This window comes from Nesoenas mayeri, assembly GCF_963082525.1.
Source record: "Nesoenas mayeri genome assembly, chromosome: 4".
NCBI classification, from domain to species: domain Eukaryota; kingdom Metazoa; phylum Chordata; class Aves; order Columbiformes; family Columbidae; genus Nesoenas; species Nesoenas mayeri.
Window position 1 is genome coordinate 68,385,343 of NC_137540.1, and position 24,647 is coordinate 68,409,989.

Below are 24,647 nucleotides of genomic sequence, written 5' to 3' on the forward strand. Positions count from 1 at the left end.
GATAAACAGCAATACAAGCTTGCTATTATCTGGAAAACAGAATAGGAAACCCCATCTGACTGATGGTGGCAGGCAGAAAGCTACTTGTTAGATGATTCAGCCAAAATAGTGGAAATAAGATCAAAATATTTACTTACTCGGGTGTTCATTTGAAGTTATTGTCAGAAGGCAGAAGCTGGGAAAAGTTCCTGTACTGATGGCTATAAGAACAGCTTCTTTCATCACTGGCCTGAACAGATGTGTTTCAGAACAAAGTTCTGATGAAATCTTTTTGATGCAATGATTGATTCTGCTTGTGATGCCATGGTAGTTAAATCCTGAATATCTGGCAAGATGTTCAGCCTGAGCTTATGGAAAACCTCCCACAAGGCAAATGAATTGATGTATGAGCAACTTTACACAGATGACTGTGCGTTTATTAAAATACAATATGGAACACCTCAGATTCATCATAAGCAAGTTTGCTGAGGCAAGGAAAAATAAAGATGCACTTTGAGTATGAAGAAACCTGGGAAAGGCTATGGAGTAATTCTCTCATAGTCAGCAGGCTTGAACTCGTTGCTGGGTCATGTTTCCCTCTTGTTACTTTTCTCTGTGCCCTGATTAACTAAGACATTTATTTCATGATCCAGAAGTGTAATGCTGTATATAGCAGATTGTTCAGAACAGGTCGGTACTGAACAGCAGTGCAAAATTGGCTGCCTACCAAGTCTGCCAAGCATGAGCGAACTACTCGAACTACAGACCTGGGAGGAAAAAAATCCTTTTAGGATTTGTGCGTGCTGAAATAAGGTGGAGCTGAAAAGAGTCTGCAAAGCAATCCTGTAACTGCATGAAGTGGTTTTGTTTAGACTTCAATTGTTTATTTTTGTATACTTTTTTTTTTAAGAATAGAAATATGAATCTGAAAGGAAAAAAGCGTATAGCAAACTAATCATTAGAAAGACATGAACACTGAGGACATGTCCAAGAAGAGAGGTCATAGTTCGCTGCAGTGTTTAGTAATTGGTATAAACATTCAGACACATCCATAAAACGTGTTATAACATAACTGTAGTGGGTTAAAAAGTCATCTAATGCAGAAAGCTGTGAAGACATGCAGCATGGCAAGATGGAGGGGTTCCATTATTGTAGGAAAAATAGTTGGGTGCTGCTTGCAAATGCAGCATCATTCCTTTGGGTAAGGGGGGATGGGGAACGACAGATCTGGAATTGAACATAGTCAATCAACAAGCCCATGGAGCTAAATTGGCTGTTTTCTTCTTGATAAGTGAAAAAACACTAAAAAACCTGAAGAATGTATTACGTTTCAAGTGATACTTAATGTAATTGTAGAATTGTGAAGCTTTGTAAGACCTTTGAGTCCATCTGTGAGCCTAACGCTGCTGAGTCCACCACTAAACCATTTTCCTGATATCCAATCTAAACCTTTCCTGGTACAACACTGCCTCTTCTTCCTTGCCTGTCCCTTCTGAAGAGTTTCTAGCCATCCATTGCAGCACTTCAGCTGTGGGAGTCACCCCACCATGTTTCTGCGATGGCAGCTGTCCTGGCTTGTATCAGGAATAGTGATACAGCAGGACTAGGGCCACAGTCCTCCCCCTGTACTTGGCACTGATGAGGCTGCAACTTGAATTCTCTGTTCAGTTTTGGGCCCCTCATCATAAGAAGGATGTTGAGGTGCTGGAGGGGAGTGCAAAGGAGGTGAGGAAGCTGGTGAGGGGCCTGGAGCACAAGTGTGATGAGGAGCAGCTGAGGGACCTGGGGCTGTTCAGCCTGGAGAAAAGGAGGCTGAGGTGAGAACTTATCACTGTCTGCAACTGCCTGAAAGAAGGTTGTAGCATGGAGGGGGTTGGTCTCTTCTCCCAAGTAACAAGTGATAGGACAAGAGGAAATGGCCGCAAGTCGCAGCACGGGAGGTTTAGGTTGGATATTAGGAAAAAATTCTTAATGGAAAGAGTTGTCAGGAATTGCAACAGGCTGCCCAGGGAAGTGGAGTCACCATCCCTGGAGGGGTTAAAGACATATAGATGTGGCTCTTAGGGACATGGTTTAGTGTCAGAGTTAGTTTATGGTTGGACTCAATGATCTTGAGGGTCTTTTCCAACCAAAATGGTTCTATATAGTTTTCCAGATGCTGGTGACTTCTAGGTTGTCCTTTTTGTTACCCATGTTGTGTGTGCATTGCTGGAGATGCACTTAATTTGGGCTATTGGTCCTGCCACCTTTTTGCAGGGAGAAGCTCTGATTCCTGTGTCAGCATTCTCAGGTGTTCTGTGGTTACTAACACATCAACAACCCTTGTGTCTTTGCTGCACAGCTCTCGGTCCACTGAGAGTGCAGGCTGAATGACCTCGGTAACTCACCTTCTCCCAAACATTGGCATGCTGCCCCCAGGCTTATCTCTAGTGAGCCTGGTTTTATCCCTTGCCCACTTTAAATCTAGTTTAAAGCTCTGTTTGAGTTTAAATAAGTCTAGGCAAATCTGAAGCAAACTGTATAAAAAAAAAAAATTAAAGAGTCATTTGTCTATTTCAATATGTATCCTGACAAACCGTGTTTACTGTTTGTAGGTAAACAGACTTCCATTTAAGTTGATGTTCTTGCAGCAGCTGAGAATGAAATGTGATTATTTTAAGGCTGAGCTTGGGGAGATTGGCTGCAGGAGGGGGCTTTGGGGAAGCCTTTACAAGTTCAGTGAGCAGCTTGACCTTGGCTGGCTGCTGGGTGCCCACCCAGCCGCTCTCTCACTCCTTCTCAACAGGCCGGGGTGGAAAATAGGATGAAAAAGCTTGTGGGTTCAGATAAAGATAGGGAGATAACTCAACAATTACCTCCATGTGCAAAACAGATTCAATTTGGGGAAGATTAATTTTTTCCTAATTAAAAATAGCCTGCCATAGGCTGGGTGTGCAGGTAGCATTGCAGGGTCCCTGCTCTTCACATGGCAGAAGTAGCTGCTCCATCACTTCTCACATCTGCTTAGCGTGTTGACTTCTTCCCCACAGCAAAACCCCTTTCTCTTCCTCAGGTCTGTTTTCTTTCCTCAGAACTGAAGCTGCGGTTCAGCTGCAGGGCGCTCCCGTTCAGCAGAATACACAGCCAAACGCTTAAATGCTGTGTTCAGTGTGTGCTTATGTGCTTCCACAGAAAATACGGATTTGAGCACATGCTCTTCTAGATTAGTATTATGAACACTCAAAAATAGAACAGTGACTTAATCCATCATAAATGAAAACTGACTGCATGGCAGTCTCAAAGATTTGCTACTCTAGTTCAGTGTAGCCACCCACATTTTCCCTTTTAGGGGGTTAGCATTATGCTGATCTGTAGGGGAAACAGAAATCTTAAATGGTTTGGGGGAGTATTGCAAAAACCCATCCAAAAACTCATGTGTTGTCTAATAAATCATTATTTCACTGTTTTGTTTTGTTGTTTCTTCTTCTCCTGAAGGTGCTGCTAGCGTTTTAGTGTGTTAACCACCTGTTCACCTGTCTGTCTTGAGTGTGTAACGACATTCTGTAGATAAACACAGAGCAGCTGGCAAAGCTTTAACCAGGCTGTAGCTTTTTTCTCAGTGCTTGTTTTTTAACATCCACATGACGAGTTACCAGTCGTATTCATCTTGGAGTCCTCTTTCTTTTTATCCATGTGCAACATCAGTTTAAGACTTAAATACATTCTACAAACTATGAGTGCTGAGGGAATTTTTTTTTCCCTTTATTCCTAAACAGATAGGGCTTCAGGTAGGCAGTAGATTAAAAGAAACAACCAAACAAACAACAAAGCCTCCAAAGCAACTGCATACTTGGAATGGCGGAGTTCCCCTTTCATTTAATGTTGTCAAGGGTTTATGATTGCAGGGTGACAGTAAAACCCTGGCAGGTGTATTGTTAACCTCCTCTCCTCCCCTCCTTCCCCCTTTTGCCCCTCTCTCTCCCCCCTTCCCACTCAGGACAGGCGATCGGGAGGGAAAGAAGGACAGAGAGAAGAGTGCTGGAAAAATTAAAACTGTTTTACTAATGCTACTAATAAGAATAGAGAAAATAATACAAAATATACAAAACCAATTTGAAAGTCTCAGCAACTGCAAAGCCGGCACCCGAAGTCCTGGACTGGACTCTGCAGCCAGCCGGAGCTGGATTCAGTCTGTCACTAGGCCTCAGTTCACAGGGAGGACTCGGAAGGTCCTCTCCTAATGTCGGCCATAAGCAAAAGGGAAAAGGAGGAAGAAAAGGGGTGAGATCCTCGTGATCTCCCACTTTTATATGAAGTATTCATGTGAGTGGAATGTGATACACAGTTGGTCAGTTTCTTGGTCACCTGTTTCTGGTTGCCCCTCTTGCGAGATGTCCATCCATGCTTATCAATAACTTCACATTCCATTGCTGTGTTTACCAAAACATGTATCTGGTTCTCCAGGAAAATGCAGCAAATATGAAGCTTTAGCTGACAGGCAAATTCACTAAAAGAGAAACTTGTTTTTTAACAAAACCAGGACAAATGTGAAAAAAGATGTTTTGCTACTAAACATTATGACAGTTGAATTTAACTATTAGAAATCTTGGCTCACCTGCCTGTTAGAGGATGATTGTTTCTTATTGTTATTCATTAGCATTTGGAAATCAATGAAAAATTCAAAGCACCTGTCCAAAGGATGTGAGTACATTTGCTTACATGTGAGACTACTGATGTAGTAGTCTGTAGTACTGGTTCATTTTGTGAAGAAATACCTTAAATCTTTGGAACTTGTCATCTGCCCGTTAAGCCTGTTAGTGCAAATGTGACTGGTGCAGTCAGTTTTCAACTGGATAAGTTGCTGTCACTGTAAATCTGTTATTTTTTGAGCTGGCGGTGAATAAACTCAGGACTTTGTGCCTAAATCCTATTACATTTGAACAAAACACCTTTTCCTTCTGATGATGTTACAGAAGTCTTAGTTAAGTTTGATTAGCTTAAAACTAGTTACATGCAACATCAGTTGTAAGCTTTAAAAATAGTACGTTGCCTCATCACTGACTGTGTTTGAAATGCTTAGGACCTAATCTAACCTATTAGATGGTGGTTTCTGCATGTTGCAGAGTAGGAGCGAGTTCTTAATCTCCAGCTTTTTCCAGTTGTCACCTCAAAGGGTATGTGCTTTCACTTATGATGCCCCTTTTCTGATTTCTGTGCTATGCAGTATTTGTCTGTATTTGGCATTGTCTGATAACTGCAACGTCTATTTCAGGGAGTGGAGAGTTGTTGGCTGGGTATGTGGCAATGCACTTCTTTCCTCCAAAATACAGTGGACAAAAGATTTGGGCTGAGAACAACTGGGCCTTCAGTGATAGAGACATTTATACCACCCTTTCCCTTACCAAAGGGGAATGAAGGAAGCTACATTGATGACAGACAGTCCCACTGATGTGAATGCCACGGCCTTTCTCTAAAACTCTTCACTTGGGCCATTAGAGATGTAGCACCAGCTTTATCAGAACAGAAGCTGTTGAATGGGCAGTTGCCGTTCGTTAACCCTCCTGGCTAAGGAAGGGTAATATCATGGGGCACCCGCAGCGATTGAAACTATCAGGCATAGAATATCACCCAGTACTGTCCTGCGATTGTTTGTGGATGCATTTGCTGTGTAGTGTAATAAAATACATATACTTCTGTAAAAATACGCCCTTTGCCATTATAAAGTACTGCTTGAAAAGTTACTCTGATGGATATAGATTTACTTTGTTCTCTCATCAAAAAGCAATCTGGGTTTACCGTCGGCAAAATGCATATAATTAATGCTTTTCCATACAGTTTTGTTCCATAGGGATCGGGTTAGGGTTTTTGAACGTGTGAGGGGGGAAACAAATGTGTAGTGCTGGAAAAGTGATGGTGAACAAGGGGGATCTGGAGCCCTTCATCCTGAGTCCGTGGATTTGATTTTATGCAGGGCTGGGGTTTAGCTGTTGTTCTGAAACCTTTAGATCAGCAATTCAAAAATGATGAATGTTATTTTCCAGAGGATAACTGACAGGCATCAGAAGATAATTACACTGCTAGCTGGGATCTTGCTCATCTGTATGGTTCCCTTGCCTCAGACTATTCTTTAGCTCATTTGGAATGTCTCTTTTGGGAGGGGCTCCATTCCTGCTGCAGTGTCAGTGGAAGAAACATCCTGAACAATAGCTTTACTTCCCTACAAAAGATCACGGAAACCTGGGGGAAACGTTCCCTTTAGTGTTAAAAATTATGGGCTGCTGTCACTTATAAGATGATGCATATTTTATGTGTTAGTTGAAAAAAAGAGGCAGTATTGATACTTGAAAGCTGTTGTTTAAAATCAAGCAAAAGGTACTTGTGATTTTGTTTCAAAAGGAAGAAATCCTCTCCAGAAAGAACCCTTTTGTCTGGAAATGTTTTTTCAAGATGATTCTTAAATTCCAGAATTACTGAATGGTTTGAGATCGATCTCTCTGCACCCCAGCTTCTCATTGTAATACCAGGTTTTGGTCTAGCTCTTTGCTTCTGCCCTGTGGTGAGAAGCCTATGCTAGAATTTCTTCCTTTCCCAGTTAGTTGACACTTCTTTTTAGTGACAGCTTCTGGTTGTGATAGACCACCTTGTTTATGAGATGTGAGAACAACATCTTTTCATATCATAACATGTACTAAGTGATTTTGCAGGCCTGTTACTCATCTAATAACCTGTGGCCAATGGGTCTCTTAATTTAAGATGTTTTCCTTTTAACGTTCTATTATAGTCCATACAAATCCTGATTGATAAATCAGATCAGAACTCATTATGCAACAAACAGAACTATCCTAATCATGGTCACTATTCATCGGTAGGACTTCATGGGCAAAAAAGATTGACTAGTTCAGTAGTAGATACAGCTTGTATCACACAGCCAGTTCTAATCTGGCCTTGTGGATGGCAGGCTGTTGTCTTGTGATTTTGATCTCTGACCTACTGAGAGTGGTATCTAATACAAAGTAAAAGTCATTAAAATAAATATTCAGTGAGTGATCTTTCATAAAAAACATGAATGATGTCGCATTACATGACTTGACTAAATGTTTTAAAAAACAAATGGTGTGCTGAGTGGAGTGATAGACAATGTACATCGCACAAATCAGGATAAGAAGTTGTGTGACCCACGTCTGAAGCGTTGATTTCACATCTGTGGAGAACATGCATCAGTGGTACGGTAAATTATGTGCTGGCAGTATAGCTACACAGATTAACCCGGACCGTTGGGTGGGTTGAACATTAGAGGCGATATATAAAGAAACATTAGACAGAAGGAATGCAGAGTGTACTTAGAGAATGAGACTCCTGCCTGGATAGCTCACACTCAGGAGGGCGTTGGGATGATAACAGGTTTAAAACTATCACTACATGCAAAAACTTCCACACATCCACCCCAAAAATCCAAACAAACAAAAATCCCTTTCAAAATCCCAAACCCCTATGTGCAACATACAGTGATGAAATGATTAAAGAGGCCACTGCGGTCTGTGGATACAGAAATGGGCAAATAGAATTAACAGGAATACTCAGTGCTTTATAGTGGAAAAAGGCTAAATGAGCAGTAGCTAGAAGCTGAAGTCCAGCAAATCAAAACAAGATATTAGATGCATTAATTTGATGGTAAATACGATTAATTCTTGAAACAAACTACTAGGGTAAGTGGTAGTTTCTCTGCTAGGTGCTTTCATATGGAGCCTCTCCATTAATTTGAGCAGCTGAGGCTGAGAGTTACTAATTCCGCCAAAGAATAATAAGTAATTTGGATGCCATTATTTGAACCATATTTTGCATAATCTGAAAGTAAAAACTGGTATAGAGCATGGTGCTATCTCTAATTTTCTACTACCAATTGGAACAAATTGAACTTAGAAAGTTGAGATTACTTGTTTTAAACAGCCCCCTGCTTAGAGATTGAGTTTCATGCAGCTTTGGTTTGCCAGAGACCACCTATGACTGACACAATTAATCAAAGATCGCGCTACTAATCCGCACCAAACATAACACAGTTGAGAGAACTCAATTAAAACTTTTGTTCTTCCACTTTAAGAGATCAGCCACGTGGGAGTGAAGTATCTCAGCCTTGCTCGTTTTGCTTGAGACCGGTCTTAATAAATTGCCTTATTTTGCTTCTGCAGTGCAATTTAGAAGCTTGTACATCAGCAGTCATGCTTTGCCACAATTCCACGCATGAACTCCTGCATCTTTGGTTAACAACTTCGTCTGGAAAGTTTTAATAGATGTAGGTAAATGCTGAAGGAAAATGTAAAAATCTGAAAGAATAAAAATAATTGGGTAAGGGAAATACTGAAAGAAATGCTTTACTAAGCCTTACTTTATAAATACAGAAATTTAGAACCAAACAGAATTAAATGTAGTAGTTTACTTATAGACTCTCCTTCTTATTATAATTCATTTTGAATCTTGTTTGTTTCCCTGACCGTGTATCACAAGCTTGATCCTTCTCCCCGGACACCTTAGATCAAGGCTACAGTGAAGACTCTAAATTGTTCACAGCTTACGCTTCAGGTACTGAAACTGCTCCACAAAACACAGCATTGAAAGGATCAAGAGCAAGAAGCTTATGATTGGAAAGGCGCTCAATTTTGTAGAAAGTGGCTGTTTAAAGAAGAAAAAAAAAAAGTCGTAAGACTTAAATTACTACATTTCAACTGCCTGAGAAGATGTTTCATTTCTGACTTGGTTCAGAATTTGCATGGTATTAAGTGCTGAGGGAGGAAGGTGCTGGGCAGTGCGTCACTTACAGCAATGGAAAGGCAGCCTTAAATTCACTGTGTTCATGCCCAAATGAGACACGGAGCAATCAGGCATTTTCTGTTTTCATAGAGGACTCCTGTCCCATTAAATTGCTGACTGAGAACCAAGCCAGCACTTAATGCTGAGGCAGTGTTTAGCATTGCTTGTAAGACTGAACCTTTTTCCTGAAGTCTTACAGTAATAAAATACTTGGCAGTCGTTAACTCGCTGATCTTGTCAAGTGTGGAGGATGTACACTGTCCTCTTCAAAATGTGTTAATACTCTGTTGTTCCTTTGCAGGGACCAAACAGCTGTGCGGGTTTTAATGGTTTTGTACTATGAAGACATGAAAGGATTTTTCTGCAGGATATGTATCTTGTGGACACCAGAACAGGGAGTTTAACAATGTGTTGTGGCATCTTCTGCTCATTTTTTTTTTTTTTTAAGTATGAAGCAAAAATAATTGCTTTTTTCAAGTATTCCCGATGGGCATTTATTGTGCTTTTGCCACTGCTGAACCTGTGTTGCTGTTGGCAGAGGTTTGCTACTGATCTTCTTGTGTGATTGCAAACAACTTGTGTGTTCTGCACCAGAGCTGCGGGACTGGGTGGATGTGCAGGGCAGGATTCAGCTCTAGGACACGTTTATCCCTGTTATTGCTTTAAACATGCGCTTTGGTAACGGCAGCGTTTCTGATTCCACTACATCCTTATCACAGAATCGGCTGGGTTGGAAGAGACCTCAGAGATCATCGAGTCCAACCCATGGTCCAACTCCAGTCCGTTTACTAGATCATGGCACTAAGTGCCATGTCCAATCTCAGTTTAAAAACCTCCAGGGACGGTGAGTCCATCACCTTCCTGGGCAGCCATTCCAATGCCTGACCACTCTCTCTGGAAAGTATTTCTTTTAATCTCCAGCCTAAATTTCCCCTGGCAGAGTTTAAGCCCATGCCCCCTTGTCCTATTGCTGACTGCCTGGGAGGAGAGACCAATCCCACCTGGCTAGAACTTCCCTTCAGGTAGCTATAGAGAGTGATGAGGTCACCTCTAAGCCTCCTCTTCTCCAGACTAAACAACCCCAGCTCCCTCAGCCTCTCCCCATAGGTCCTGTGTTCAAGTCCCTTCACCAGTCGTGTTGCTCTTATGCGCAGCCCTTAAGAACTTTGCTGTTTTATCCTTTTACAATAGTGTAAATGCTTTGTGTTTCAGAGAAAAAAGGTTACGGTTCACAACACATACTTCCTCACAATAGCCTCGGTGTTTTTGTCTTTTGCCATTTGTCACATTTGGTGACGTTGCCTTTTAAAGTGATGTTATCTTTTGTTTTGCTGTTGACTGATTTCTTCATTGTGTTGCACTTGTTTCTTTAGGGACATGTTTTGCTCTGATGTACTTACCTTGTATATCTTCGTTACTTATCATTTAAATATGTTGTATCTTGGTAATTTCAACGTTTTCACTGGGGTTTTTTAGTTTGTAAAAGCACTGTTTTAATGCAATGATTTTATTTACCTGGAAGTTCTTCCCTGTGTTATTGTAGGTTTTGTTTGTTTGGCGTTTTCTCCCTCAATATTTGAGTCTCTAAATTGCTTCCTTGCACCTTTGTTTCTATTTTTAGTCATTATTTACATAACCCGGCCCTTCTAAAAGCACTTTTGTGGTGTTCTATTCTTCAGTGCATTAACAATCAATTTCAGATATTTTACAGTTATTTGTTTTCTGTGGTTTCAGGTGGGTTTTTTTCCCCTCTTATCTAGTGACAACTAATTCTGATTCCCACTCTACAGTTAATATAATGTTTCTTACACTGTGATTAAAACCGACTATTTTCATCTTATACACATCTCCCACAGATCTTGTGTATGTTTTACTGATGACTTCTTTGGAATAATAGGAGGTTGCGCTTATCTGAGCCCAGGAGTCTTTCACCAAGCTCCTGGCAGCTACAGAAAGCTGCTCCCTCCCTCCTCCCACTTGTATCTCCACTCTTTTAACAGCCAAAATTCTTATCTCCTCCCACACACACTGGTTTTCTGCTTGTTTTTTTTTTTTTTCAGTATTTTGATAACACCTTTCATAGGGATCAAAATTTCCAGTTCTTAATATTAAAAACACTTCCCTTTTATGGGGGAAACTTTTATTATTAATGGTTCTCAATATTTTTTGGTTCGATGATAATTGTTATTTTGTTTTAATGTGGCCAAAAATCCATTATGATAATTCTTTTCTTCGCCTTTTGCAACCCTTGTGGCTTAGTTTTTTCTCTCTAATGCCTTGTTTAGTTCTATTATTTGCTTTGTGAAGTCTTTACGTCTGTTTGGTGCTGGTAATGTATTTAGTAGATTCAGTACTTTTCCCTTCTTCGATTTGATTCTTGTGATTCTCCAGGTGAGGATTCTGACCCCATAGCACCGTGTGTCCTGTTGCAGGGTTACCACACGGCTTGATAGATTATCACAGTGCTCGGTAGATTTTGGAGTTTTAGTTTGTTTTAACTGAACTGCACTTCTGTTTCATAAACAAAACTTGTGATTTGGTTATTTGCCCCACCAGATAATTATGCCACAAGTAGTGAGAACAACAGGATGATTTTGGCAATCATGGCAGCTCAGTAATGCTCTAAGTTTATTGCATGAGTTTATTACACTACTTATCTCAATTAAATGTAAAAAAAACCAATCGCAATACATCGAATTAGCTGAAGCGGGTTTTTTATTTGCGAATGTCATGTAATATTGTGTGTATCTCTGTCTTCAATGCAGAGAACAGACCCGCAGCTCCTTGCCCAGTTCTACTACGCTGATGAGGAACTAAATCAAGTGGCAGCTGAACTGGACAGTTTGGATGGAAGAAAAGACCCACAGAGATGCACGCTGCTCGTCAACCAGTTTCGCTCTTGTCAGGTAATCAAACCTTCCTGATCCCACTGACATTTTGGTGTACATTAAATGCGTTACATTGTTATTTATTGCGTTAATTAGTTTTTATTGTCAAATCCCTTTAAAATTAACCTTTGGTAGATATATGTGTTTCCTTAGTGTAAAGGTTGGATCTTTGAAAACACTATTCATAAATTAAATCTCCTGCATCTCATTTAAGAGTCTGGTGATGCTTTCCGATAAATAAGAACATACATCAAAGACTTTGTTTCCTTTATATAAAACAAGCATACAGAGCTTATTGGAACATGAAGATGAGAGGAACTACTGGGCAACCAAGCAAATGAGGGTTATTATCTGTCAGTTATTTCCAAAGTATGAATCTGTCCCTAAGTTCACATTTTGTAATGTAGTTCACCTAAAAAAAAGGTTCCTGAGAGTATTTGCTGAAACTATGGTTATACTTTGGGCAGGAGTTGAAGGGAGAAGAACCAGAGACTGGAGAGACCAGTTCAGCTGAGTCCAGCTCTCTAACCTGGATGGTTTGAGACTTTGTTTTATTATAATAAGAACAATTCAGAAATTGAAAAACCATTAAAAATATAATTTTCCCTGTCACGATGTGTGCCTTTGTACAAGTTTTTCAATAATAAAATTCAAAATCAGAAGTGGAAACTACTTCTGTGGTACTCTTCATACTTACACAGATACTTAGATACTTCTTCTCTCAGTCACACCCAGGAAAAGCACTTTAAATCAAAGGAGACCCAAGTCCAGAATACACCATGCTCAGGTGATGCAAGGATTTCAATGTGAAAAGCAAACACTTGCTGTCAATTCAAGAGAATTGTAAGTGGAAACGCCATAGTAATAAAGATTCATTTACATCTCTACATAGTAAAAAATGGCAGGTTTTTTGATTCATCCCTTGCTAGAATTTCTTACTGCTACCAATAGTAAAATGTGCCAAACTTCATTATGTGGAAAAAATTTCTTGCTAATCAAGTGAAGATGGGTTTGAAGACAGTGCCCTGATCACCACAGAAAATGTTTACATTAAGTTGGCTAAGTCTGAAAAGGAAAAGTCAGTGACTATCTGCTTGCTTGCAAGAAAAGTAAGTTTTTAAAGTGCAGGGTTTTTTGAAGAGCACTTATAGAGAAAGAGTTGACAGTCAATTTATTGTTATGTCAGAAACAATTCTAATACTTCTGTCTACTTTGAATATCTTCAGTTTCCTGCTGTACTGTCACTGGAGAGAAACGTGGAGTTTAAGAGTTTACCAAACTGGAAACTGGGTTTTGTAATTGTCAACATTCAGTGACTTGGAGGGAAAAAAAATAGGGGTGAGAGTTATCCTGAAAGGTCATTGACTTCAGTCTCTGTGTGATAGTTCAGCTGTACTTAAATCACTTTTCACAAGTATTTGTCTGACTTATTCTTTCAAACCTCCAGTAATGGACATTCCACAAACTTTCTAGGCATATTATTTCCAGACCCTTTTTTTTAGGAAAGGCTTTCTGAAAGTAAGGGGGGATGACCAATATCATGGTGCAAGATAATCTCCTTGTTTGTTGTTTTATCCCTGGAGGTGACAATTCAGTTCTCTGCAGGTGCCCAGGTTTTCTGGTGTGTTTCTTGTAGCACAGGCAGACCAGAGGAGCTGGTCTGCTCAAATAGTGATTTCTCTGGGTGTTTCACCTCTAGGAACGCAGGAAACACCAATTCTGACAGCTCCTTGGTCACTTCACTTGGCTTGTTATATAGTGACTCACCACCTTGTGACTCTTAGTACCTTCTGATGCCTGGTAATTTCTTCCTTGCGTTCGTCTAACAGATTGCTGTTACTAAAACAAGCTGTTGCTAGAGCTGAAAGAAAAGATGGAGATGGTTTTATGTTTTCATGTAACTATTTTTTAATTTCCAGTTTTTGGGGTTCTGCAGAATAGGTCAGATCATTATCAAATCTCTTTGCTAATTAGGACCTACATTATTTTGCAGTAATGTGTGAGCAATTCTTTTTGGTTTTTCCTTTTAAGAATTTGTCACATAAATGCCAAACATGAGAAGGAGCAGGATTTTAGCAAGTATTCAGAGTGTAGGTATTTACTAAGCAAATATTGCATAGTGAGAGGAGAAACCAGCTTAAGGTTTGGTGCAGATGGAGAACCAGCAGCCAGGCCTGGGGTCAGAATGGTTGTAGCGGAAGGTTGTGCACATGAAGAGATGGAGAACAGCCGCGTTGTGCAACACCTCTGTGGTAGCTGCCGCCACAGCACATAACTCTGAGACCTTTATTTTAGACAAGTGCTGTTTGTGACTCTTGAAGCAATGCTTTGGAAGAAGGTTTTGTGACTGTAGAATATAATTACCCAGACTCCCAGTCTTTGTGTGATTTCTTTTTTTCCTATTTTGTCCTTGTTTTTCCATGTATTATGAGGCTTTCCAGACTATTTCATTTTTTTATCTCCATTAAGCTAACAGTGGCATCATTTTTCTACCAGACTAAGTGTTTTCAAGGGATGAAGATTTCCAAAACCTCTTGACCTTCTGTCTTTTCATTTGGTTCTGAAATTATTATATTTTTCCTGAGTTGTTTATTTTCGGGTGATTTACTGATAGCACCTGCATGATTAACAGATGCTGTTTGGAAATTTTATTTATGTCTTTAAACTAGTGTGATTTTATGAAACATCAACAAGCCTTACAAATTCTGATTCTTTTTAGGGAGAGGTTCTGGTCTGCTGGATCTTAACCATATCTGAAGAGCTAAGTTTTTTTTATTTTTGTGTGTATTTTCAACTTTTGAGACTACTGTTAAAGAGCCCCAAGTTTACTGTAGTGGTTGAAGAGATTCAGAGAAGACCAAAGGGCTCTGCCTGAAGGATGTAATGCTTTATGGTGGACATTTGGTGAGGGTTTAGATTGCGGGGTGACAATAAAACCCTGGGAGATGTATTGTTAACCTCCTCTCCTCCCCTCCTTCCCCCTTTTGCTCCTCCCTCTCCCCCCCTTCCCACTCAGGACAGGTGATCGGGAGGGAAAGAAGGACAGAGAGAAGAGAGGTGGAAAAATTAACAATGTTTTACTAATGCTACTAATAAGAATAGAGAAAATAATACAAAATATACAAAACCAATCTTGAAAGTCTCAGCAACTGCAGAGCCGGCACCCCAAGTCCTGGACTGGACTCTGCAGCCAACCGGAGCTGGATTCAGTCTGTCACTGGCCTCAGTTTGCAGGGAGGTCTAGCAAGGTCCTCTCCTAATGTCGGCCATAAGGAAAAGGGAAAAGGAGGAAGAAAAGGGGTGAGATCCTCGTGATCTCCCACTTTTATATGAAGTATTCATGTGAGTGGAATGTGATACACAGTTGGTCAGTTTCTTGGTCGCCTGTTTCTCGTTGCTCCTCTCTCTAGATGTCCATCCATGCTTATCAATAACTTCACATTCCATTGCTATGTTTACCAAAACATGTATCTGGCTCTCCAGGAAAATGCAGCTAATATGAAGCTTTAGCTGACAGGCAAATTCACTAAAAGAGAAACTTGTTTTTTAACAAAACCAGGACAATATTCTTAATGTTTTTTGTCTTGACAAAACCAGCAGTGTTAGTCAAGGCGAGGTGAAGGTGAGGGCACCGTGCTGTTCCCATGGATGTGCAGAGAACTTCAGACTGTTGACTCCCTATTAGTAAAAAACTGCAGCTCTGAACCTTGTCTTTTACTGTGTTGCCTTAGTACTATTTGATTATAAAAATCACACTTTTTACAGAAATTAACTCTTCTGAAAACTTCCGAAGATCCTGCAATTTGGATTTCAAATGCTGTGAGTTGACTGTATAGCATGATGCTGAGTGGTGTGTATCTATGAGTAGGAATCAAGGCAATGGTTTTCAAAGCTTCACTTTTCATTTCCCCGATAATGTTATTTAACATTTGTTTTTTCAGTTATGGTAGCTTGTTATAAAAATGACATCTCTTGTTTTGCTTTTGTGTTTGCATGTCAGTGGTAGAATATTCTAGCAATATGTCTATTAATACAGCATCTTGCGATTATTGTGTGGTTAATACCTATTTAACAGAATAAAACACTTATTCCTCTACTGGTATCTGTTGAAATGAGCAATAACTTAAGTGGGTGGAGACGCACAATGAGAAGCTGTGTAGTTTTTTCTTAAATGGAAGAAAGGGTAGATAGCATGTCATACTTTGGTTTGTTGAACTTGACTTATGGTAATAAAAAGGGCAAGTTTGGGGTTTTTTTTTTCTTAAGGAAAACATGTTTGCCTCAGTGAATCTTGAGTAATACGCAGTGCTGATGCATTTGGGGTTTTCTTCCCTGCAACACAAATAATAAGTTGCTGTATTTTTATACCAGTGGTGTAATAAGGTGTCCTTTCCTATGCTGCTCCCATCATCACACAGTGTTGAATTTCATAAGAAGTAATGGTACTTTATGTATACTTTTTAATTAATGACTCATGCATTTGTGGTCATTTGCTAAATTAATTTGCCTTGATCATTGCTATTTTCACATTGATTAATATCTTGTTACTTGAGTTGATAAACTGGTTTAAAATAATTTCTTGACCATTTAAGTGGAATTAGATTCATGGTTACGTATTGCAGAACTTCATTGGTTTCATTTAAGATTAAACAGTAAAAAACCCCTTTGTTTCTAACCCAGAGATTTTGTTAGGACTTGTACATCAGTGCATCAGTACTTCACATTGTGAAAGTGGCTTTAGGACCATAGTATTTGCTTGCTGTTTCAGTACGCTGAGGATTATTTCTCTCTGTATAGTAGCGAGGTCTCAGAAGAGCGTGAGTCAGTTCCCAGCATGGTTTTATCGAAATTATTCCTTGAACTGCAGATTGTGCCTCAGCAATGTGTAATTTGATCTGCTAAAGCACATTAGGAAGGAATTTGCCCCTGTCAGAGCAGTGACCTGGAGCAAACCACGGACTCGCCTGGCTGTGTTACCCCTCACGCTCAACCATAGAGCGGTAAAATGGGGATTTTATAATCTTTGTGAAACATGACCCTGGCTCCCTGGTAGGAGTGACTGACACTGCGTTGACTGGCAGCACATTATATTGGCTCTTCACTCTTTTCCTGCTATTTGCCGGCTTGGGAAGCACCTCTTGAATTACTGCAGTTGGCAGCCCAACATTTTCAAGTCAGCTCTCAGCAGTTTGTTTGTTGTAATATCAGGCTTTAAAGCGTAGCCTTTAGTGGGCTGCTTCGTGCGTAGGTCACTCCTCTGTGTAGTGGGTGAAAAGCAGAGACCTGTGAATCTGAGCCTCATTATCTGGCATAGCATAAGTTAATGTTGCTGAAGAATCGGAACCCATAGAGAAAGCTGAAGCATATTTCAGTGTTGTGTTGTCACTTGTCTGTCTCAGTTTATGTAGCAGTATAAAGTATGTGGTGAAAATTATCAAAAATTCTGTGTTTCAACCAGACATATCTCCATATTTCTTCCAGCCCAATTTAACAACTGAAAGTGTCACTATGAGATGAGATTCAACTGTCAATGAAAACAAAGCTTTTCTCTTGTTGTAAAGGAGTATGTGTTAGGGTGGTTCGGATCTACAGGCTGAAGGAGCCGACTGTAGAGTGTGGGAAGAGGATAAAAATGGGCTGTGGGAAACAATAAGATGGTAGAGGGTACAATGCTGCTGGGAGCCCATCCTTTGTAACAGAGTGGGACATGAAAATCATAGAATCACAGAACGGTTTGAGTTGGAAGGGACCTTGAAGATCATCTAGTTCAAACGCCCTGCCATGGGCAGGGACACCTTCCACTCAACCAGGTTGCTCAAAGGCCCATCCAGCCTGGCCTTGAACGCTTCCAGAGATGGGGCATCCACAACTGGTCTGGGCAGCTGTTCCAGTGTCTCACCACCCTTATAGTGAAGAATTTCTTCCTAAAACCTAATCCAAGTCTTCCAGTTTAAAGCTGTTACCCTTCGTCCTATCACTAAGCTCCCTGATAAAGAGTCCCTGCCTGTCTTTCTTGTGGGTCCCCTTTACATACTGACAGGTTGCTGTAAGGTCTCCCTGGAGCCTCCTCTTCTGCAGTCTGAACCCCAGCTCTCTCAGCTTGTCTCCAGCAGGTCAATGTCTGTCCTGTACTGAGGACTACCAGAGAGCTGGACACAGGGCTCCAGGTGGGGCTTCACCAGAGGGGACCAGAGGGGCAGAATCACCTCCCTTGGCCTTTTGAGGCAGCCCAGGACACCACTGGCTTTCTGCAGGTACACATTGCCTCCTCATGTCCTTCTTTTCATCCACCAGTATCCCCAAGTCCTCCTTCTCAGGGCTGCTCTCAGTCCACTCATTGCATAGCCCCTGAGTTTGGGGTTACCCAGGCCCATGACCTTATGCTTGACCTTGTTGAATGCTCTTAATCTTTGAAATACGCTTTTTGTATATCTTAAAAGCTTAAAAACATTATTTACTTTCTGAAAGTGCAGCTGGATGGATAAGTCTAAAAGTGAGGGAGACTCTTCATCAAATGCTCTTTAGTCTCTTATTGAACCAGTGATGTTGTCTGACAATGGAGTACTTAAGGAGGTAGCTACCAATTTCTGCCTGATACAGGGAAACCAGTCTGGTTGCCTTGCAACATGCACATGGGTACATTTCTAGATTGCTTTGTTCTTTAATTAAGAGCAAATAAACAAAAAAACCACCACCATCACACATAATGCTGGAGTTGTTGCAGGGTTTGCAGAATGCCCAGTACAATTTCCCAGGTGGAGGAGAACCATGAGTGAGCTGCAGTGAACTCTGTCATAGAACATGGACGGGTTTCTCTGTTGTGGAAAATGGAGAGGATCTTCAGAGTATGACTTCTGAATTTTTATATATATTTAAAAATAAGAAGTTGGTGTAGCATGGAATGACAACACAGGTGGCAATCAATAATGCACAAGAGTGTAACTGAAGCTAGACTGGCAAGTTGCTAAATAATGAAGAGGGAACTTATCTTTGTATAGAAAATACAATTAATTTTTTATCGGTGGAAAAGGGATGTGATTATATTAAATAGTGCGTGCTGGGGAGGGCATAGGTTGTTATCGAAGGGACTGTGACAGGAGGTTCTCTTGCACCATCTGCTCATGGTGGCCCATTCATCACATGCCAACTCCTATGGAAAAACACTGTCTTTGGAAGATGAGGTAGCCATCCATTTAAAGCATGAGGAGATATGAGGACAGCACGATTAATATTTTATCTATACTTCAGTTAGAACAGGATTCTTGTGGTGGCTTTTTTTTGGTCCAGGTGTCACAAGTTTTGTTTATATTAAAAAATGTGGCATTTTCTTCTTTGTGAAGGAGAACATGGCTGTAGAAGGCTCTTAATTTCTAAGGTTATGAATTCTTCCAATATTCTATTTAAAAAGATAAAGTGACATTTAATTTCTTAATGCATTATTATCTGCTCTAGATCATACTTTTTATATAAAGAAAAAATGGACATGTTGGTGTCTTGATTGAATATTGACATAGTGGACCTGAGACACACAGGTGTAATTCCCAGAGCGTTTAAAGGCTAAATGAGGACAGTGGAACCAGGTCATTTTAAAACTGACTTTTCTCAGCACTTGGGAAGTATGAGACTCTACCAGATCTGATTCTGTAGGAATTAATGTAATGTGACATGTCTGACTATCAGGGGCTTTATAGTTCTTCCACATTCTCCAGTGGTGCTGTCAGAGGATTCCTGTCAGCTCTGCTACATTGCTCCTTTAAAGTTTGATTTTTCACTGCTGCAATGAAGGATGAATTACAGTATCAGTCACTGAATTGTTCATGTAGTCTCAAGACTTCAATATGCTGCAATTTGCCTTCTTTCCTCCATATGCACCAGGTAGCACCATGTTAGCAACATTAACAGTATGTGCAAATTATTTATTTGGTGAGATTTCCGTACTTGCAGATTAAATAGTTTTTCTGTTAGAAGCTTTTTCACTTAACCATCTAAGAAAAAAACTTCTTTCTTTCAATTTAATTTTTCTTTAATACTGGTATGATAAGAAAGACAAGGCAGCAAATTATTTGGTTTTAAAAGCAGTTGTCAGCAGTGGAATTTAATTTTCATTGTGACTGTAATGTACTTAAAACAAAGACTGGCTTTTTCTGTATGAAATAATTCATAATTTGTTAACCATTTCATCTATTTTCAGGGGATACAACACCCATGCTATAACACTCTTTGTATATATATGTATTTCAAATATGAATAATGGAGAATATGTTGTGGAATATTGTGCAACCTTGTTTTCTCATGTGCCAAGGTGTCACATGTTTTCATTAAAGGAAGCCTTTAGCCATTTATCAACATATATATTATGCATTGGGCACAACAAGGACTTCTACATATTATTATAGGAGGGGTTACAAAGTATTTTGGAGTTTGAGAGAACAGATGAATTAACCCTGCCCTATTGTTACTGTTAGTATATAATTTAACAACAAACTACTAACTGAGTGGCTGGAGTTCAAGGTGATGGGAAGAAAATCAACTGTTACCCATTAGGGTAGCATATTCAGTCATTGTACTTTTACAATTAGCCAGAGAGAAGGAGAAGCGTAAGTAGTTCAGTGATAACTCCAGGCTCCTTTAGTGGTATAAAGATACAGGGACCATCTTCTGCCCCAAACTTACGCTTTGGAAAGAACGTGTGTTAGCTCATTGCAGCTCTTGGTGGAAAAAATCAAGACTTTAAGACAGTAATTTAAAAATAATTGTTGATTTTTCTAAGAGTTACTTGTATTGACAAGTTACTATTGCTTCAAAGAAGTTTGAAGTGGTTGGAATGCAAACAGCTTGGGATAAGGAAAAGTTTGATGTGGAAGATGAGGCAGGTTCTAGTATAAGTTGGGGAATGACCTATTAGAGAGCAGCATAGGGGAAAGGGACCTGGGGGTCCTGGTGGGCATCAGGATGACCATGACCAGCACTGTGCCCTTGTGGCCAGGAACGCCAATGGTACCTGGGGTGTGTTAGAAGGAGGGTGGTCAGTAGGTTAGAAAGGTTCTCTTTCCCCTCTACTCTGCCCTGGTGAGACCACACCTGGAATATTGTGTCCAGTTCTGGGGCCCTCAGTTCCAGAAGGACAGGGAACTGCTGGAGAGAGTCCAGCGCAGGGCAACAGAGATGCTGAAGGGAGTGGAGCATCTCCCTTATGAGGAAAGGCTGAGGGAGCTGGGGCTCTTTAGTTTGGTGGAGACTGAGGGGTGACCTTATTAATGTTTATAAATATATAAAGGGTGAGTGTCAGGAGGATGGAGCCAGGCTCTTCTCGGTGACAACCAATGATAGGATAAGGGGCAATGGGTACAAACTGGAACACAAAAGGTTCCACTTAAATTTGAGAAGAAGATGCTTCTCAGTGAGGGTGACAGACACTGGAACAGGCTGCCCAGGGGGGTTGTTGAGTCTCCTTCTCTGGAGACATTCAAACCTGCCTGGACACCTTGCTGTGTAACCTCATCTGAGTGTTCCTGCTCCGGCAGGGGGATTGGACTGGATGATTTTTCGAGGTCCCTTCCAATCCCTGACACTCTGTGATTTTGTGATTCATTGGAGAGCAGGCATTGTCACTACAAGCTCTTGCACCACTTGCACACAAAAACTTCCCGTTTGAAAGGCTTGGGGAAATAAACACTTGTGTGAAATGAATTCTGCAGCAAGTGTGGTGTGTTGGTTAGCAGCGCTTGCTTTTTTGTTTATGCCATCTACTCTCTCCTGCTGGATTTTCGTTTTTTACAGAGCAGTGCTATTTTATCAACACTTTCAAACATAGTGTTGAGATGAATAACAGCAGTTTTGCACCAAGTACATGGTTCTTCCAGCTGTGAAGCAAATAAAGCTGACTTTTTATATGCTGATACTCACCCCTGTTCCATAGTTCAGAAAGAATCCCGGAATTTAATTAAAAAATGTAGTGCTCTTGATACTACCATATTGTGTACACAATAAACTCTTGGTTTTGCCCTGAGAATACACTTTGATTTCTCAAGGTGTCTGCACATGAAGATTACCTAAGCAAATACCAAGCAACAGATACTTATATTCTTTGATTTCTCAGTTGCCCTGGGCTATCTGTAACTGCTGCTGAAGTCATTGTTGTTCCACTTACGTAGTACTCATAATAAAACAATGTTGTAGAGCATGTGGAAGCATAAGTGATCATCTTTAGGCTGCAAAGCTTGTTGAATTGATTTGTGCAACTGAGGCACTGAGATAAATTGTCTTATAGATGTAAACTGTTGTAATTTTTGCTTTAGAATTGTTCTGATGCTGTGAGAAGGTGGTTTTTTGTCTTCTCTCTGATTCAGCGTAGTAAATAAACAAGAATGAATTCTAGCGGGCTGGCAGAGTGATGTCTGCTTTTGTCTTGGAGTGATAACTGGGATTAAAAATTATTTCCCATTTTTACACATTCCTACAAACCTGCAGCCTCAGTGTCAGCCCTCTTCATTATTTAGATTTTCCTCCGTAGGGCTGTTTCAAATTTGATTGAAAAATAATTTAACTCTGTAACTGGAAGGTGAAGACTTCTGTCTGTAGACCTAATCAACATATTTGTGGCTGTCTGGCTTATTCTGCAATGCAAATAAGACTTTAAAAGGACGTCATATTTGAAAATTGAGAAAATAAAATTTTGAGGGCCTTCTTGAACAAGGAAGGCGACATTATCTTTATGTAACTTTTTAGGAGATCCCTGAATCACTCACTTAAAATATACAGATGGTGGAAATGATCCAAGGCCCCAGAACTCCGTGTTAGAATAGAGTCGTCCAAAGGTTTGTGCTCTGCAGTTTTGGGTTGAACTGTTACTGGATAACTCTTTATCATTGGTATAATACAACTGTAGCCTTTCTTTGTCTTTTGTCTACAGCTGCAGAACTTCAACATCTCTCTCTTAATTAACTCTGTATTCAGTGAAATCAGATTTTACATTGTTTTTTAATGGAAAGTGTGTTACTTCTCTCATAGCAGGTAAAGGCTTTTAAAACTTCTGGTGCTGTGGATTAGCACTGCTAGTTTTTATAACTCTATTAATGAAAATGCATAGAAGGTTTCAGAAAAAATATTTATGTAGATTTGAAATGGTTTGGTCAGAGTCCTGTGACGAATTTAGCAGCTGTGCATGTGGATTGCCCAGTCTTTGATTCAAGCAAACCCTTGGGCACCTGGTAGAAATGTTATAAACATTTTAGTTTCAGTAAATCTCTTTATTACTTGGCTATGTGGTTGAGTATGGGCGAACAAGATAAAAAAACTTTGAGTTTATAAAAGATTCTGCACGAACATGTATTTCTGTATTATCACACATAGCTTCTTGGGCATAATTCCATGGTTTGTTTGGCAGTAAGGTTTTCCATTCTAAATTTACACTCTCCTTGTTGCTGTCCCCACACTTTGGTGCGGCACCCCCTCAAAGCTCAGCTTAACCTGATTTGAGGCTGTGCTGCCATCAGAAGAGACAGAGCCTTGTCTGTCTGTCCATCCTTCCAGCACCAGTCTGTGAGCTCCAGGAGCCCAGCTCGTGTTCCAGCAGTGAGTGAACAGCTATGGAGAGGCTGGGATCACCTGGAACCCTGGTTGTAGAGGGGACTTTGGGGTCACACTTTCTGCCAAATGGTCCTATGGATTTGCTGTGCGTGTAGAAGTGCTGACGTACAGCTGGAGGAGAACCTGCAGCAGAGATGAAGCGGTGGGTGGATAGATCCTTATCTACAACCAGTATAAATAAGCTGTGGTCAGCTTCAGACCTCTAGGAAACCGCGTCTTTAGCTGCATGGATTTGCAGAGTCCTTCTCTGAGCTTGAGCAGTGAAATGACCTGGGTTGCTGTGGGTCAGCGCACTGGAACCATTCACACCTGCCCTCTGTAATGAGTAAGTTGCTGGTGACACAGCCTGTGACAGCCTGGAGATGGCAACAGGAGCTGCGAAGTGGCTGAGATAAGGAGCTGACTTCTCAGTTGGTCTTGCTGTCTAGTGCTTTACCCTGCAAAATGGCCTTATGCTGTTTGCTGCCTGTCTTTGATGAAAAGTGGCTATTTCAGGTGTAAAGGAAACTTATCTTGAAGGTGTCTCCTGTTATCTGATAAGTTTAAGTGGTATGAGAATAAAGAATCTCTAGGTAGGAAAAAAAACCACACCACATGCCCTTTTATTCTGTGCTTTATCTGAATTGTATCCATACTGAAGAGAAAGCAATTTTTAAAAGGAAAGTCAGCATTAATGAGCATCCCCTGATGAGGAGACTATCTGTGAAGAGCTGTTAAATAACTCATAGGACAATGCCAGTGTCATAGTGGATTGGCAGCAAGTTATCTAAGAAATACTAATTGTATTCATTAACATTCTTGACAAGAGCAGCCTGGGAGGATGTTCCATAATCACTGTGCACAATGAGGCAGTTCAGAGGTGCAGCGTCTTCGTGTTTGATTGCATCTGTCCCTCGAAGAACGTTTTATTGTAGAATAAGGCAGAAATAGATCTCATTAAAGGAGACAAGTTAGACTAAAGCTGTAAAACTTCCCACTGGATTCTGAAACTTAATGATTGGTTTGAGGTAGGCAAGAATCTATTCCTGATGTTCTTTCGTTAATTGATATAAAGGTTAAACAGTGTGGATTGAGCCAGGAGTACTTTTGGCTAAAGTAATAGCCAAGTCTTTCGAACCTGCTTAATTTGCAACCCTTGAGACATCCTATTAGTTTTGTTAGTGGAGGTCGATGAAGGAGGCAGCGGGGTAGTTTCTGAGATTGAGGGGAGAAGTTGACGGAAAGAAGCTTTTTGTGTTACCAAAGTTTAGAAACTGTAGTAGACAAAGATATTTTAAACAGCAGAGGGAAGGTGTAGGAACTGAAAGTGGATCCTCTTCAGCCCATTCTGTTGTATCCAAATGCTTGGGTGTTATCGATCTGTGGTCAGGAGAGAATCACGCTCATTTTCTGCATTGTATTTGTTTG

The 24,647-nt window shown here is 40.4% G+C and overlaps 1 protein-coding gene across 1 annotated transcript in view; it reads left to right on the plus strand.

Annotated features, from left to right (window-relative positions):
- The window catches only part of ZFYVE28 (zinc finger FYVE-type containing 28), a 160,916-nt gene that overhangs the window by 70,444 nt on the left and 65,825 nt on the right, over nt 1-24,647 (plus strand). Inside the window, exon 2 of the mRNA XM_080343614.1 lies at nt 11,529-11,669. Coding sequence (XP_080199740.1) covers nt 11,529-11,669 — 141 coding nt within the window. The remainder of the gene's footprint in view (nt 1-11,528; nt 11,670-24,647) is intronic.